This window comes from Sinocyclocheilus anshuiensis, unplaced genomic scaffold, assembly GCF_001515605.1.
Source record: "Sinocyclocheilus anshuiensis isolate Anshui unplaced genomic scaffold, SAMN03320099.WGS_v1.1 scaffold507, whole genome shotgun sequence".
Taxonomy (NCBI): domain Eukaryota; kingdom Metazoa; phylum Chordata; class Actinopteri; order Cypriniformes; family Cyprinidae; genus Sinocyclocheilus; species Sinocyclocheilus anshuiensis.
In genome coordinates this window covers 28,390-41,919 of record NW_015551034.1, presented here as the reverse complement: position 1 = coordinate 41,919, position 13,530 = coordinate 28,390, and the positions used below count along the sequence as shown (strand labels likewise).

The following is a 13,530-nucleotide window of genomic DNA, read 5'->3' as shown; positions in this document are numbered from 1 at the left end:
GTTATGCCCCCTTTAATTAATTCCCGGCCATGATACTATTGATTTCAGCTGCAGGCTTGATTTCTTTTACCCTGTTCGCGCGCCACTACACTAGGTGGCGGCACTCGCTCCCTCCGCGTTCTTCTCAGCCTTTGATTCTCCAGTAGAAGAAAAACCTCCTACCAAACTTGAAACAGGTCAATGTATTTTTTTGTAATCAGGCAGAAACAATAGAGCATGTTTTAATCAAATGCAAAAAATATGAAAAAGAAAGGTTAAAACTCATTAAGGAAGTAAGAAACATGGGTGTTGAATCATTTAATTTGTCAAGCCTTTTGAAAGAGCATGCAGAACAAGGTAAAATATATGGTGCTATTGTTAAATACATTAAAGAAATAGGATTAATCAGGATAATTTTTTTTTTGTTATTATATGTTGTTATGTTGTTTTTGTTGTTATATATGTGTATATATATATATATATATATAAGTTGCTTATTAGTGCTTCACACTCCAGTCCAGTTGGTGGCGGTAAATGCACCAGAAGTTGGTTTGCCATCCGCCATAAAACGTTATTAGAAGAAGAAGAAGAAAGCGTCCAGTGGGTGGCGGTAAATGCACCAGAAGTTGGTTTGCCATCCGCCATAAAACGTTATTAGAAGAAGAAGAAGAAAGCGTCCTACCGTCTTTATTTTTTCAAAATGGCCGAATACTTGGCGTCTATTTTCGGTACAGAAAAAGACAAGTAAGTAATTTAAATTTTCTCGAAATATTGTGTGCATTCGATTATTCTCAGCAATCGTATGGATTTTTACAAAGCGGTGATAATGGGTAGAATTTAAGATTATTAGTATTTTCAATCTCACGCCTCGCGTGGTCATCACTGACCTGTTTGCCAAGCTCGCGTCTAGTAAAACAACAATAATGCTGCTAAATATTTGCATGCCACCGCAGAGCTATCATATACTGAATAGCTATTATATTATATGCATATTTTTATTTTGTATCGTTAGCCTCAGCTTCGCCGTGGCTCCATTGGGTTTCATTCATTGTGTTGCTTGTTGATCGATCGCATTTATAAGGTTCACTACAAAAGCTCTTCGTTTTTATATTTATTAATTTTTTTTGTAATTAATCTACGTTTGATTTCCCGTTATTTTGCATTTTAATATCGTGGAAAGAAAAGGTCGTGTGAACTGAAATCCAAACAAACTAGCAAGTGTGTGTGAACAGTCAGAACAAGTGTTTGTATTTTGAACCTCTCTTGTTTTCAACAGGGTTAACTGCTCTTTCTACTTTAAAATTGGAGCGTGTCGCCATGGAGACCGATGCTCGAGACTCCATAACAAGCCCACGTTCAGTCAGGTACACCAGTGATCCTCTAGTGAACTAATGCGTTATCTTTCTGTTAGATTTGAATTGTAATTCGCATTGGATTTGTGTTTCAGACCATTGCTCTGTTGAACATTTACCGGAACCCACAAAACACAGCCCAGTCTGCGGATGGCATAAGTAAGTCTTGCTTGTATGCACAGCCTAACATTCACAGAAACAAAGAGCATCCAGGAGTTACTGCAGTCGTTATTGTGACTGACTGTATGTGTCTGCTTTCTTTTATCAGATGCTGTCAGTGATGTGGAGATGCAGGAACACTATGATGAGTTCTTTGAGGTAGGTGGACTATTTTCGAAAGTTATGGGGAGATGGTGAGGATGACAGGTCATGCCTTAAACAACCTCAGTTTAATTATGATTCCAGCCATTACAGAGCTCCCACAATCAGAGAAACAATAGGGCCTTTCGCACCGCGGGAACCTTTTCATAGTACCAGAACTAATTGTGGAACTACCCACTTTTTGGCGTTTTCGCACCGCCGGAACTGGGTGCGATTTTAGTACCGGACTGCCTTTTTCGAGAACCAAATTAGCTCCTACTCCGGAGCAGGGGCTAACCAGCACAACTGGAACTAATCGTGACGCAAGTAGACAATGTTGTTGAACGCCGCGCACAAATGACATTGCTGTCGACCGGTTCCTAGTACACACTGTCGGTGCGAATGCAACCCTTTAAATGGTACTGGGAAATAGTCGGGCAAAATCGTCCCAGTACTTTAGTACAGTACATTTAGTTCTGGAACTAAAGCGGTGCGAAAGGCCCTAATGGCACGAATAAGGATTTTCAAAATAGTCTTTTCCAAGCTTGAGTTCAAAGTTCAAACCAAAGTCAAGGACATTTCTATTATGAATATTCACTCTAGTGCTCTGTTCTACATTATTTCATAGGCTAGATATTGCTGTTGTATAAAATATATATTTTTTCTTACAATTGTAATGTCTGATTTGTAAGCAAACCATTTTTCTCAGTGCTGGATTTTTTAAATCTGGTGAAGGCCTCAAAAATGATTGCTCTGGGGGGAAAAAAAATAAAAAATTAGCCTGAAAAAATGTATCATGGTTTCCACAAAAATATGAAGCAGCACTGTTTTCAACAATGATAATAACGATAAGAAATGTTTCCTGAGCAGCAAATCATCATATTCGAATGATTTCTGAAGGGTCATGTGACACTGAAGACTGGAGTAATGATGCTGAAAATTCAGCTTCAAAATTCAATTGCATTTGAAAATATATTCACATAGAAGTGTTGTTTTAAATTGTAACACTTCACAATATTTACTGTATGTTTTAACAAGTGAAATGCAGCCTTAGTGAGCCTTCCTTCAAAAACATTGAAATATCTTACTAACTCCACACTTTTGAATGGAGGTGTATACCTTATGACACAATTGATTTCAGAATAATGGGACAGATGCATATGATACAGTTTGGCCCTGTTTGTTACATCAGTTGTGTTTATGCTAAAAAGAAAAAAAAAACAAATTGCAGATTTTATGCTCCAATATCACTTTAAATTCTTTGTTTACAGGAGGTCTTCACTGAAATGGAAGAGAAATATGGAGAGGTTGAGGAGATGAATGTGTGTGATAATTTAGGAGATCACTTGGTGGGAAATGTCTATGTGAAGGTGAGAGAATTTGCAGTGCGTTTACATGGTAGTAATTTATTTAAATTTACTGCTTAAAACTGATTGTCATTGTTGAACTTGTAATAAAGTTAGAATTTCAAACTCGGAATTTAACAGTTCAGCGTATCTCTAAATTTTTACTGTCTTATTGCTAGCGTTACCAAGATGATACCCAGATGATATTTTCATTATTATGAAAATGAATTTGTATTTTTGCTTTTGTGTGTGTAGTTCCGCCGTGAGGAAGATGCAGAGAAAGCGGTGATTAATTTGAATAACCGCTGGTTTAATGGCCAGCCCATCCATGCTGAGCTCTCGCCTGTCACTGATTTCAGAGAGGCCTGTTGTCGACAGTATGAAATGGGGTAAGGGACTGAATAATCATCCATGGTACGGCTCGGTACGGTTCACTTTTGGGGGGTTTTCCACTGGGTACAGTACCTGGTACTTTTTTTAGTACTACCTCGGTTGAGGTTCCAAGTGAACCGTACCGTTACCAAAACATGACGTGTAAACTCTGCTGATCACGGATTGGCTGGAGAGAATCGTCACTCCTGCGTCAATGAACTTGCGACACAAACACAACAGAACCGCTAGATTTAAATCAGCACAGCCAGCGAAGGATCGAACGCAACCGTTTTGAACGAGCGCACCTTTTTTTTAAAAACCAAAAAGTGGCTGTTTCGTTGTCTGTTGAGGAAGTACAAACGTTTCTCTCGTTGATAGCAGAGGAACGGATCCAGCGAGAGCTTGATGGGGCAACGCTGAAAGAAAAAGTTTTTCAGGAGTCGTGGCAGTATAGGCGGCACAACTAACGACATGTGAATAATCCTGCCCACTCTAAAGCGATATTAAACTGCAGTGGAAACGCAAACCTAGCCGTGCCACGCAGTGGAAAAGCGCCAAGAGAGTGCTGCTCATCTTCCCTTCTACAGGAACGCACAACAACGCCGTGCACTCTAATGCTGCATTCCCACAGATAAATGTTTCCTTCCCTCCCCTCTTCAAATTGTTGTTTACTGATACCTGGTGCCTAAACCTGAGTCAACTGTTCAACTGTCCCATTGCACAGGATTTGTTGATTCAGGTGAAGGTGTTTTCTTAAACTGCTTCCACTGGCTTCACTGTGACTGATTGCAGTACTTGTGTGTTCCTGCAGAGAGTGCACTCGAGGAGGCTTCTGCAACTTCATGCACCTGAAGCCAATCTCAAGGGAACTCCGAAGAGAACTGTATGGCCGCAGGAGGAAGAGGTCTGTCTGATTTAAAACTCCTCAAAAGAATAAAGATTGTTACAGAACACTTGAGCAGATCTTGCAATTCTCACATCGCTGTCACTAGGCCTCTATAAGATCTTGATTATTATTATTATCTGTTATAAAGATAAGAGATCCTTATTATAACAGCATACTAAATTTGTGCAAATGGTTAACCTTACACACATTTTTGCAGTTTCTTTTGTGAAACAAGTGACAGCATCATTTATATACACTACCCATCAAAGGTTTGGGGTTGGTAAGATTTATTGTAAATGTTTTATGCTAAAATATCTTATGCTCACCAAGCCTGCATTTAAAAATAAAATAAAAAGTACAATTAAATTAAATAAGTGAATGTGAAATATTATAATCTATTTTCTATTTGACTATATTTTAAAATGTAGTTTATTCCTGTGATGCAAAGCTAAATTTTCAGCATCATTACTCTGGTCTTCAGTGCCACATGATCCTTCAGAAGTCATTCTAATATGCTGATTTACTGCTCAGCAAACATTTCTTCTTATTATCTCTTAATATTTTGTGGAAACTGTGACACTTGTTTGTTCAAGATTCTTTGATGAATAGAAAGTGCAGATGAACTGAATTTATTTGAAACATAAATGTCCTTGTTGTCGCTTTTGATCAATTTACATGATGGATATTTTTTTTCCTTAAAAAAAAACTAAGCTTACTCACTCCAAACTTTTCAAAGGTACTGTATAATGGACTGGTTTTGGACTCGTTAGTAAATTGATTCTCTCTCCTACGCAGGCATCGCTCCCGTTCACGTTCCCGTGAACGCCGCTCTCGCTCTAGAGACCGCAATAGAGGAGGTGGAAGAGACCGAGAGAGACGGAGGTCAAGAGATAGAGAACGCTCTGGACGCTTTTAAATTGTCCTTCTTTCTTGAAACCAACATTCAAACCCCAAGTCCTGCCCTAGTCTCTCCTGATGAAATGTGATAAATGTTCAATTTATTTTCTCCCTGACTTCTTTGTCCTCTGACCTTTTTATGCGAGATTTGTTTGCTTTTCAATAAAGATACCTTAATCCATTTACTGCCTTTCAGTAGTTACATTATTCTCATATTCTATTATATGCTGTTCTTTTACATGGTTTCCACATGTATCTTCTAACAATGAAAGCAGTGTTTAGTAATCAAGTTTCTGGATTTTCTGACCTAGCGATTTAATGTTTTTCATTTTGCAGAAAGGATCATACTGTTCTCAAATTCGATGTAATCCCTATAGGTGACTAAACATTTTGCTAAAGCTATTTTAATGGCAGGGAAGGGCAATATCCACCTAACATATCAGGTCACACAACAAATGGCCTGGTTAATTAAGGACCGTTTGTAACAGAACTGTGTTTTGTTGGTTATACCCAATAACTAACATGTCTGATTTGGTAACTTAGTCCTACAAAGAGAAATGTTTTAAGCTCATTTAAGGACTATTTGTTAAGTACTAGGCTTTTTAAATGTTATCTTTCTCAGGTGTAATAAAACACCTATTTTATTACAAAGCACTGCGGAATACTTGATTCCGATTAGCCAGTCACGAAATCGAGCAGTAAACATCTTTGAATCATGACACTAAACTATATTTGATGGTTTCCATTCAACGCATCAGTTCCACCCGTTTTCATAACTTATTTAAACAATCTCACGACTCGAAACGATTATTTCTAACTTGGTCAACGAACATTAGCATATTATGTAAAATTTAACTGATAGAAATAAGTACAACTAAAAAGTAATCCAAGATGTGCATTAAAATGTATCTGAAATACGCGTATCTTTTATTCATTGCCTTATAATAACGACAAACTATTGCTATTTATATATTACCGGTATTGTTGAAATGATCTTATCTGTAAATCTAATTTAATTGCTGTCTTATGCACAAGTTAACGCCGCCTTCTACAATTTGTTTCTCATCCAACTCCGTCTCCGACCAGTTTGTTCTTGCGAGCGTTGTTTCCGATTTATTTTACAGAGGACTCCTGAGCTTCTAGCAAATCATCAAAGGTTTTATGCTCACCATAAAATTAATACTGTGTTCCGAAGCTATATTTATCACAATCATAAGCGGTCTAGTGCCCCGGGCCCTGAGTGATCCACTCCCTAGCGCTCCTAGCATAGCAGAACAGCGTTTGCTGTGGACGAGGGCACGACTAAAAGTCGACATTCTATTGGTTAAGAGAACAGAACAGACGCCCCCGCCGTAGCCAATCAGCCCTCGAGCCCAACAAGGTATGCTGACACCTGATTGGACGCCAGCGTGACTCTTTAACGCATGCGAGCAGCTGGAAAGCCGACTTCTTTTCACATACGGATAGGTCATCTGAGTAATCGGATCTCACCAGCTCCTTAGTTCCTCTGTATCTGATAGTCAGGTGAGTAAAAACTGTCCTTCGTGTTTTAATCGCGAAACCCTTAAGAAAACCCTTTTATTAATAACAACAAAGACACGATAAGAGCATCAATCTGCCACACTAATACACCCTGATGTTTGTAGATGAGGAACACATCTTAACCGCTTGTATTTCGCCAGTGAGTTTTATACATACATGTTATTATATGTTTTACGTCTGTCCTCCTAAGTGATGGGACTGCGGCGCGAGCATGATGAAATCGACCCCTGCGCCACAGCATCGCGATCAGCGCGAGCACAATGAAGGCAATAGCCGCGCGATTGCGTCATCTTCCGTTACTTGTGTGCTTTCGCTAACATGACGCTCTTACATGTTACACAGTCCATACCTACATACACCTGCTGTGGAGAATTATTTTGAGTCATTTATTTATTTATTAACCATTATCATTTCTCTTCTATTTAAGCCGGGTGACTGGCTTTTAAAGCCCTTAAAAACTGTCCTTGCTTTTTCTGAAATGTCTGGCATTATAAACGTCGCCGAGTATATAGAGTATATAAATGTAGGAAGAATAAAGTGTTTAGAATGCTCGGTATGACTTAAGTCGCAGAGATTTCTCGAGGCAGCCTATAACCCGCAGTTTTTTATTTACAATCTTTAGTCATACATTTCCCTCAGTTTGAGAATATTTTGTGAAGCTTTGCGCTTCTGAGACCGTTTCAGTGTTGTTGTGTACAGTGTCATGAGTCCTGAATAAACCGGGTTTGAAAGAGTGAATTCCTCTGTACAGACTAACAATCTTTGCATCATCTCAGTTGTCTGGAAAGTCACTCCTCTTCTCTGAAGGTTGTGAGTGGAAAGCAGAAGTTTCTTATTCCACTTTGTCTGGTATTGCTAAAGGTTTTTTTTTTTCGATGTATGGATGACTCTGCTGTGATTATGTTACTAATGATGCCGTCAGCTGAGAGCAGAAGGGATGTTTTGCTAATCTAGGAACTTTTTTTTCTTCATGTTTAACGTGTAGTTAGTGGTAAAAGCTACAATCAAAACATCCCAGATGTCAGTGAAATGAAGCAAAATGCTTGGATTTTTTTTTTATTCCTCTTCGAAAAATGCTCCATCCTAAAGTTTACTTTTGGCTGAAAGGCTTTGTTGGTGTTGTGTTTCAGTTTACTGTTCATTGCATTATTAGAGTCACTTCCTGGCAAATTTACAAGCGCATGAGGTATGAACATGAACAAGTACAACCGTTCTGTTCTGAGCAAGACATACCATCTCCTAAAACATCTTCTGCTGGAACCGAAAGAAAAGTCATCTGTTCCAGTTCACCTGGATCCCAATGGATCTCCTCCACCCAGGTTTCGATAGTAGTTTTTTAATTAGTTATTTATTTTTTGTTATTATTAGGGATCAACTTTTGCTTATTCATGCTTTCACCTGAATGAAGTTGGGTTCATGACAAGAGTGCTTGTTTTATCTTCGTGTTTGAGATTGGAGAGCTTTATGGGTCTAATCTAATAGTTCTTATCTAATGTTGTTAAGAAGTGAATGGCTTTGCACACATTCTGAATGATTCAGTTTTGTTTTCTTCCTCTCACTATGTTTGACAAAGCACACAAAACAGTGTTATCATACACTAAGATTGTATTTTGATGTCTATGTTTGCCAAAAACTTTGTTTACCTTAAAAAAAAGGAATGCACTAGGAATATTATCTTTTAGGTGGTGTTTGAGACTTCTATGATACTTTAAATGGGAGTTTGGCTTCCTCAGCACTGACTAAGGCATGTTGTGATCCGTCAGTGTTGCATAAGAACATGAGAACAGTATTTAAACATAATAGAGTGAAAATCAGAATAAGCTTCTAGAGCGATACGCCCGCATTTATGATGGAGGGGTTGCATCATTCTTCCTAACAATGTTTATAATCGTTTACTGGGTGATCGCAGTACTATACAAACAAAAACCTGGTGAATGACACTTAAAATGATTCCTCTCACAGGTAAACCATGCCATCAGTACCATCTAGTTCAGAGTCAGTTGGGACTGGCCCCATCTGCCCACACGCTGCCAAAGTCCTCACAAATGCTGCAAATGGAGAACCTGGCATCAACGGAGATGCTGTTTTGAACGGAAAGGCTGCACACAAGTTAAGTGTGAATGGCACAGACCATGTGAATGAAACAAACGGTCACCATGTGAAGAGTGTGAATGTAGAGCACATTGAGAACGGATCAGAAGGCAGCATGGAGAGGAAATGGATTCGACCAGATTTGCCCAGCAGATGCACCTGGAAACTTGGTGACCCAAATACAGAGTCGCCCCACAAGCACTTCCAAAGGTAAGATATCGACACACTTTCCTCCGAATTCATATTCGTCAATGAAAAGGGTGTCAGTGAAAAGTCTAAATCTTTGATTATGCTTGACAGCATGATTTTAATTAAAAGGAAATACAATGGATTCATTCAAAAGGGAAGACGTGACAGAAACGATGCAATAAGTTACATTCCTGCTTTTCTTTCTTTCACAAGTTTTTGCTTGAAATATTGGTAGATATTATTCAACAAGCTCTAACTCTGTTACAGACTTCTTACATCTGTATTATTTAAATCTATGCTCCTGATATTATAATGTCATATGTTTTTTTATTTATTTATTTTTTATTTTGAAAGGAGCTTTCATGACCTCGCAAGTAACTCCTGTTCAACAACCGTGTCCTTTCAGAAAGAAGCCTAGAAATGTAACAGCGAATTACCACACCCTTAACCTTAACTCGGAAAGCAATGCCACAGTCTGCAGAGTCACTGTGATTCAGTTCATTCAGTTCCGTTGTGGTTTGTTGATGTTACTTTAATGTGTGTTTGTGGTTGTGTGCGCGCGCGTGTGTGTGTAACCACTTAATGTGCTTCCTTTTCTCACAGAACAAAGACACCCAGTATCATTCCCAACATTTTAAGCAGGATTGGAGAGACCCCACTGGTTCGCATGAACAAGATTCCTAAAGCTTTTGGCCTCAAGTGTGAGCTTTGTGAGTATCTGTACCATATAGGTGTGGGGGATGTGTCTTCACACCTGGTTTCATGCAGCACTGTGTTTTTTTTTTTTCTTTTTCTGTCGTGTCCTGTGAGGACATGAAAATCACATGATCATTTAAGGGTAGCCTGCGAAGTGCATGTGTCGGCACGTGTGTCTGTGTTGGGAAGTAAGGGGCTGTGTTCTGGATTGAGCAATGCAGGTGTTAGGTTTCCTCCTATGTTTACTGAAATTAGCTCAAAATATCAAACATGTTTCATATCCGACTGGAAGGAATCAAAATCTGAAGCTACACTTTGCTCATGCGCTATGCCATTTTCTGGAAAATTTGTCAACTCCGACTGCTCAAAATCTGCAGACTGGCTTTGACTTTAAGGAATTTTGATTCATAGATTCATCCTGCAAATCTGTGCAAAAGTCATGTTGTGTATGAAGCGTGACATGCTACTTTTGTTTTATTGGTGATTTACAATCTTAGTGCATATCGCTGCCTACTGGGCTGTATTATTATTTTTTAATCTGATCTGATTTTTCTCTAAGTGAACAATATATTGTTTGTTTGATGCTAAATTGATAAAGAATGCCTGATAGAAGTAAAAAAAAAAAAAAAGGTACGTTTTTGCAAAGATACCTGATATGACTAAGTTTATTTTTTTGTTTGGCTATTTTGCTTCCACAATTGTCGTAAGGCAAGATGTGGCATGATTTATTTATTTAATGTCCCACTGCAAAAAAAAAAAAAATTGGATGCTGATCCACAATGTGTGAGATGATAAAATGTTGGTTTAAAGATTTGGGTTTAAAAAATAGCTTTGTTTTTATCATTCTTTGGAATTATAAATTTTATAATATAATATTGTGCATAATCTGTGCTATCACATCCACTGGAGTCTCATCAATAGGGAATGTATGCGCAAATACCCGATGTTTACCAAAAGCAAACTAACCCTCGAAAATATTCTATGATCATATCCTGCTCCAAAGCAGATCAAGTTGATATGGCTACTGTACTGAAATACTCTGAATGTTTTTGGAAGCGCAGTCTGAGGTAAACTTACCCGAGAACTTGCTTAACCTGACTTCTGGAATACCTCCCAGATCTCTTTAGAACAGCATTCCATTAGCTCCTAATTATCCTTATTAACCTTATTCAAATTAAACAGATCTGCTGGAAAATACAGTTCCCTTATTATATCAGATAAAATCAGAGGCCATTAAAATAACCCTGTAGGGAGGAATGCATTGGGTGTTGCAGTAGATGCGTACTTCACATGGTTGCATTGTGTGTTTTAGCTTTGGTTGGGGTTGGGGGGGTGGGGGTTGTATTGTGTCTGGGTGTACTCAAAGACCAAAACTGAAACTTCAACAAAACCACGCTCACAAAATGGCTGCAGTCTTTCATTTTGTCAAAGGTGAACGAGTTTAGCCACATGGGCCAAAAGTGTAGCAGGACTGTAGTTAAGCCCCTCTTTCTTTTAACAAGCGTTGTTTGAAAGTGTTATTGTGTGGAAGTCAAAGCCTTTTGAGTCAAAATGCTTTAATGAGCTTTATAATGGTGGTTCAATATGTCTAGCGATTTCATGTGAACAAGATTACCCTTCGACCTGTTCAGCCGATCAGCTTTGGCATACACACGTGGAATTAGCTGACTAATTGCATCTGATTAGGTGTACATTTCACATATTTGCATGTGTGGCTGTGCCATTATGATGAAGTTGGGTGGTCTTAGTTGTACAGTAAATAGCTTCCCTGGATAGTTCACCCAAAAATGAAAATTATGTCATTAATTACTCACCCTAATGTCATTCCAAACCCGTAAGACCTTCGTTCATCTTTAGAACACAAATTAAGCTATTTTTTGATGAAATCCGAGAGCTTTCCGACCCTGCATAGACAGCAATGGAGCTACCACATTCAAGGCCAAGAAATGTAGTAAGGACATCAACAAAATAGTCCATGTGACATCAGCAGTGTTGGGGAGTAACTAGTTACTTGTAAAGGTGTTGATGTAATTTGATTACAAAATAAGGTTACTCTTTATTTTAAGGTGTCCTTGTTGGTGTAATTATACATTTAAATACCGAGTACTATTAATTAACTGTACTTACTATAACTAATGTACTTACTATATGGTTAGAATTAGGGTTTGGCTTAGGGTCACTTGCATGTAATTATGCATAATGTATTGTTATTTTAATAGTAAGTACATGTAACATGGACACCTTAAAATAAAGTGTTACCCAAAATAAATGTAACTAAGCTGTTACAGTTACTGAGAAAAAAAATGTGTAAATAAATTAGTTACTTATGAAAGTGTTAACGATTACAAAGGGGGTTACATCTGAAAATGTATTAATTTTAATTAATTTGCCATTTCCTGTTATGATTTTAAATCTGTATTTAACCTTTGTCTGGCTATGGCTTAAAATTACATTATTATAATCTTTAACTGTACCTGGTTTAAATGTTTGAAAATAATTAACAGTTGAAAACATTTTGTTAGAAATTTAGAATAGTAATCAAAAGGTAATCAAATATAATCTGTTACATTACTTTAATTGAAATAGTTACACTACTTTTTACATTTTAAATAGGGTAACTTGTAATCTGTAAACTATTACATTTTCAAAGTAACCTTCCCAACACTGGACATCAGTGATTTAACCGTAATGTTATTAAGCTATGAGAATACTTTTTGTGCACAAAAGAAAACAAAAATAATGACTTTATTCAACTTTTTTTTTTTCTCTTCCTTGACCAGTGTATTTATAATCTAAACAAGCAAGTTGATGATTTGTAATTGACAACATGCGCAAATGGAAAAGGTGGTTTAAGGTTTTTTTCTTTTATGTATTTTTTGTCTTTCTATCTGTCTAGTGGCTAAATGTGAGTTCTTCAATGCCGGTGGCAGCGTGAAGGACAGAATCAGTCTGCGAATGGTAGAGGATGCTGAGAGAGACGGCATCCTGAAACCTGGAGACACCATCATTGAGCCCACGTCAGGAAACACAGGTGTGTCTGCACCATTAGCCATTATAATGTTTATTCTCATTTTATTTATTTTGAAAGCAAGCACTGAATGTTTTTAACTGTGCCGTGTTGAGGAAGAACCTTTGCTCCATTTAGTTTAATTCAGGCACTGGAATGCTGGAGGACCAGTTTCATGTGCCAACTAGTCTGGCACCAAAATCAAAGAATGACTGTAAATACAGTCAGCTAAGTGTTATTCAACATCTAACCCTTACTAATCAGTGAAGTGTAGATTATTGATATTAGAATGTGGTACAGACTGTGTGACTGTCATGTGTGTTTTCAGGGATCGGTCTTGCTTTGGCAGCAGCAGTCAAAGGTTATCGCTGCATCATTGTCATGCCTGAGAAGATGAGCATGGAAAAGGTGAGATAATAAAGATAAATATGGTGTGGAAGTAAATCCACCTGATATTTGTGGTGCGTATGAATGTGCATTTTCATAGTCATGTGTTTTGTGTCCTCACATGCTCCCAGGTGGACGTGCTCCGCGCTCTTGGTGCCGAGATTGTTCGTACCCCTACCTCAGCCCGGTTTGACTCTCCTGAGTCTCACGTGGGAGTGGCTTGGCGTTTGAAGAACGAGATTCCTAACGCTCATATTCTGGACCAGTACCGCAATCCCAGCAACCCCCTTGCCCACTATGACACCACTGCAGAGGAGATTCTGGAGCAGTGTGACGGTAAATTAAAACCTTTGTGGTTTTGTCAAAATTAAACATTCACCTCTCTCCTTTCAGTTACTTGGATGCTTTTTATGAAAAAGCTCATCAGTTGCTTCCAGCTGACCAATGGTTCTCAACCATGGGGGGTTATATATATACAGTATATAT

General features: G+C 38.2%; 2 protein-coding genes across 3 annotated transcripts in view; both read left to right on the top strand.

Annotated features, from left to right (window-relative positions):
• Positions 1-612: 612 nt before the first annotated feature.
• Positions 613-5,313, top strand: LOC107661318 (splicing factor U2AF 35 kDa subunit). Its single transcript, XM_016450837.1, has 8 exons — positions 613-723; positions 1,256-1,343; positions 1,427-1,490; positions 1,600-1,649; positions 2,903-3,001; positions 3,233-3,366; positions 4,161-4,253; positions 5,031-5,313. The coding sequence occupies exons 1-8, from the start codon at positions 680-682 to the stop codon at positions 5,149-5,151; spliced, it is 693 nt and encodes a 230-aa protein (XP_016306323.1). The 5' UTR covers positions 613-679; the 3' UTR covers positions 5,152-5,313.
• A 1,230-nt stretch (positions 5,314-6,543) lies between these two features.
• Positions 6,544-13,530, top strand: part of LOC107661289 (cystathionine beta-synthase-like) — a 22,402-nt gene continuing 15,415 nt past the window's right edge. Inside the window, exons 1-7 of one of the 2 annotated variants that reach the window (XM_016450786.1) lie at positions 6,544-6,656; positions 7,828-7,993; positions 8,637-8,975; positions 9,558-9,664; positions 12,547-12,681; positions 12,986-13,065; positions 13,176-13,380. In XM_016450786.1, coding sequence (XP_016306272.1) covers positions 8,644-8,975; positions 9,558-9,664; positions 12,547-12,681; positions 12,986-13,065; positions 13,176-13,380 — 859 coding nt within the window. In that variant the 5' untranslated portion in view covers positions 6,544-6,656; positions 7,828-7,993; positions 8,637-8,643. The remainder of the gene's footprint in view (positions 6,657-7,827; positions 7,994-8,636; positions 8,976-9,557; positions 9,665-12,546; positions 12,682-12,985; positions 13,066-13,175; positions 13,381-13,530) is intronic. The other variant, XM_016450785.1, reaches the window with a different exon arrangement.

What these genes read in the sequence shown, in the direction of transcription:
- LOC107661318 (XM_016450837.1), top strand. Translation starts at nt 680, where the DNA reads ATGGCCGAATACTTGGCGTCTATTTTCGGTACAGAAAAAGACAA. An exon ending in CCAGTCTGCGGATGGCATAA is followed by an intron (nt 1,491 to 1,599) that starts GTAAGTCTTGCT and finishes TTCTTTTATCAG; the next exon opens with ATGCTGTCAGTGATGTGGAG. An exon ending in TATGGCCGCAGGAGGAAGAG is followed by an intron (nt 4,254 to 5,030) that starts GTCTGTCTGATT and finishes TCTCCTACGCAG; the next exon opens with GCATCGCTCCCGTTCACGTT.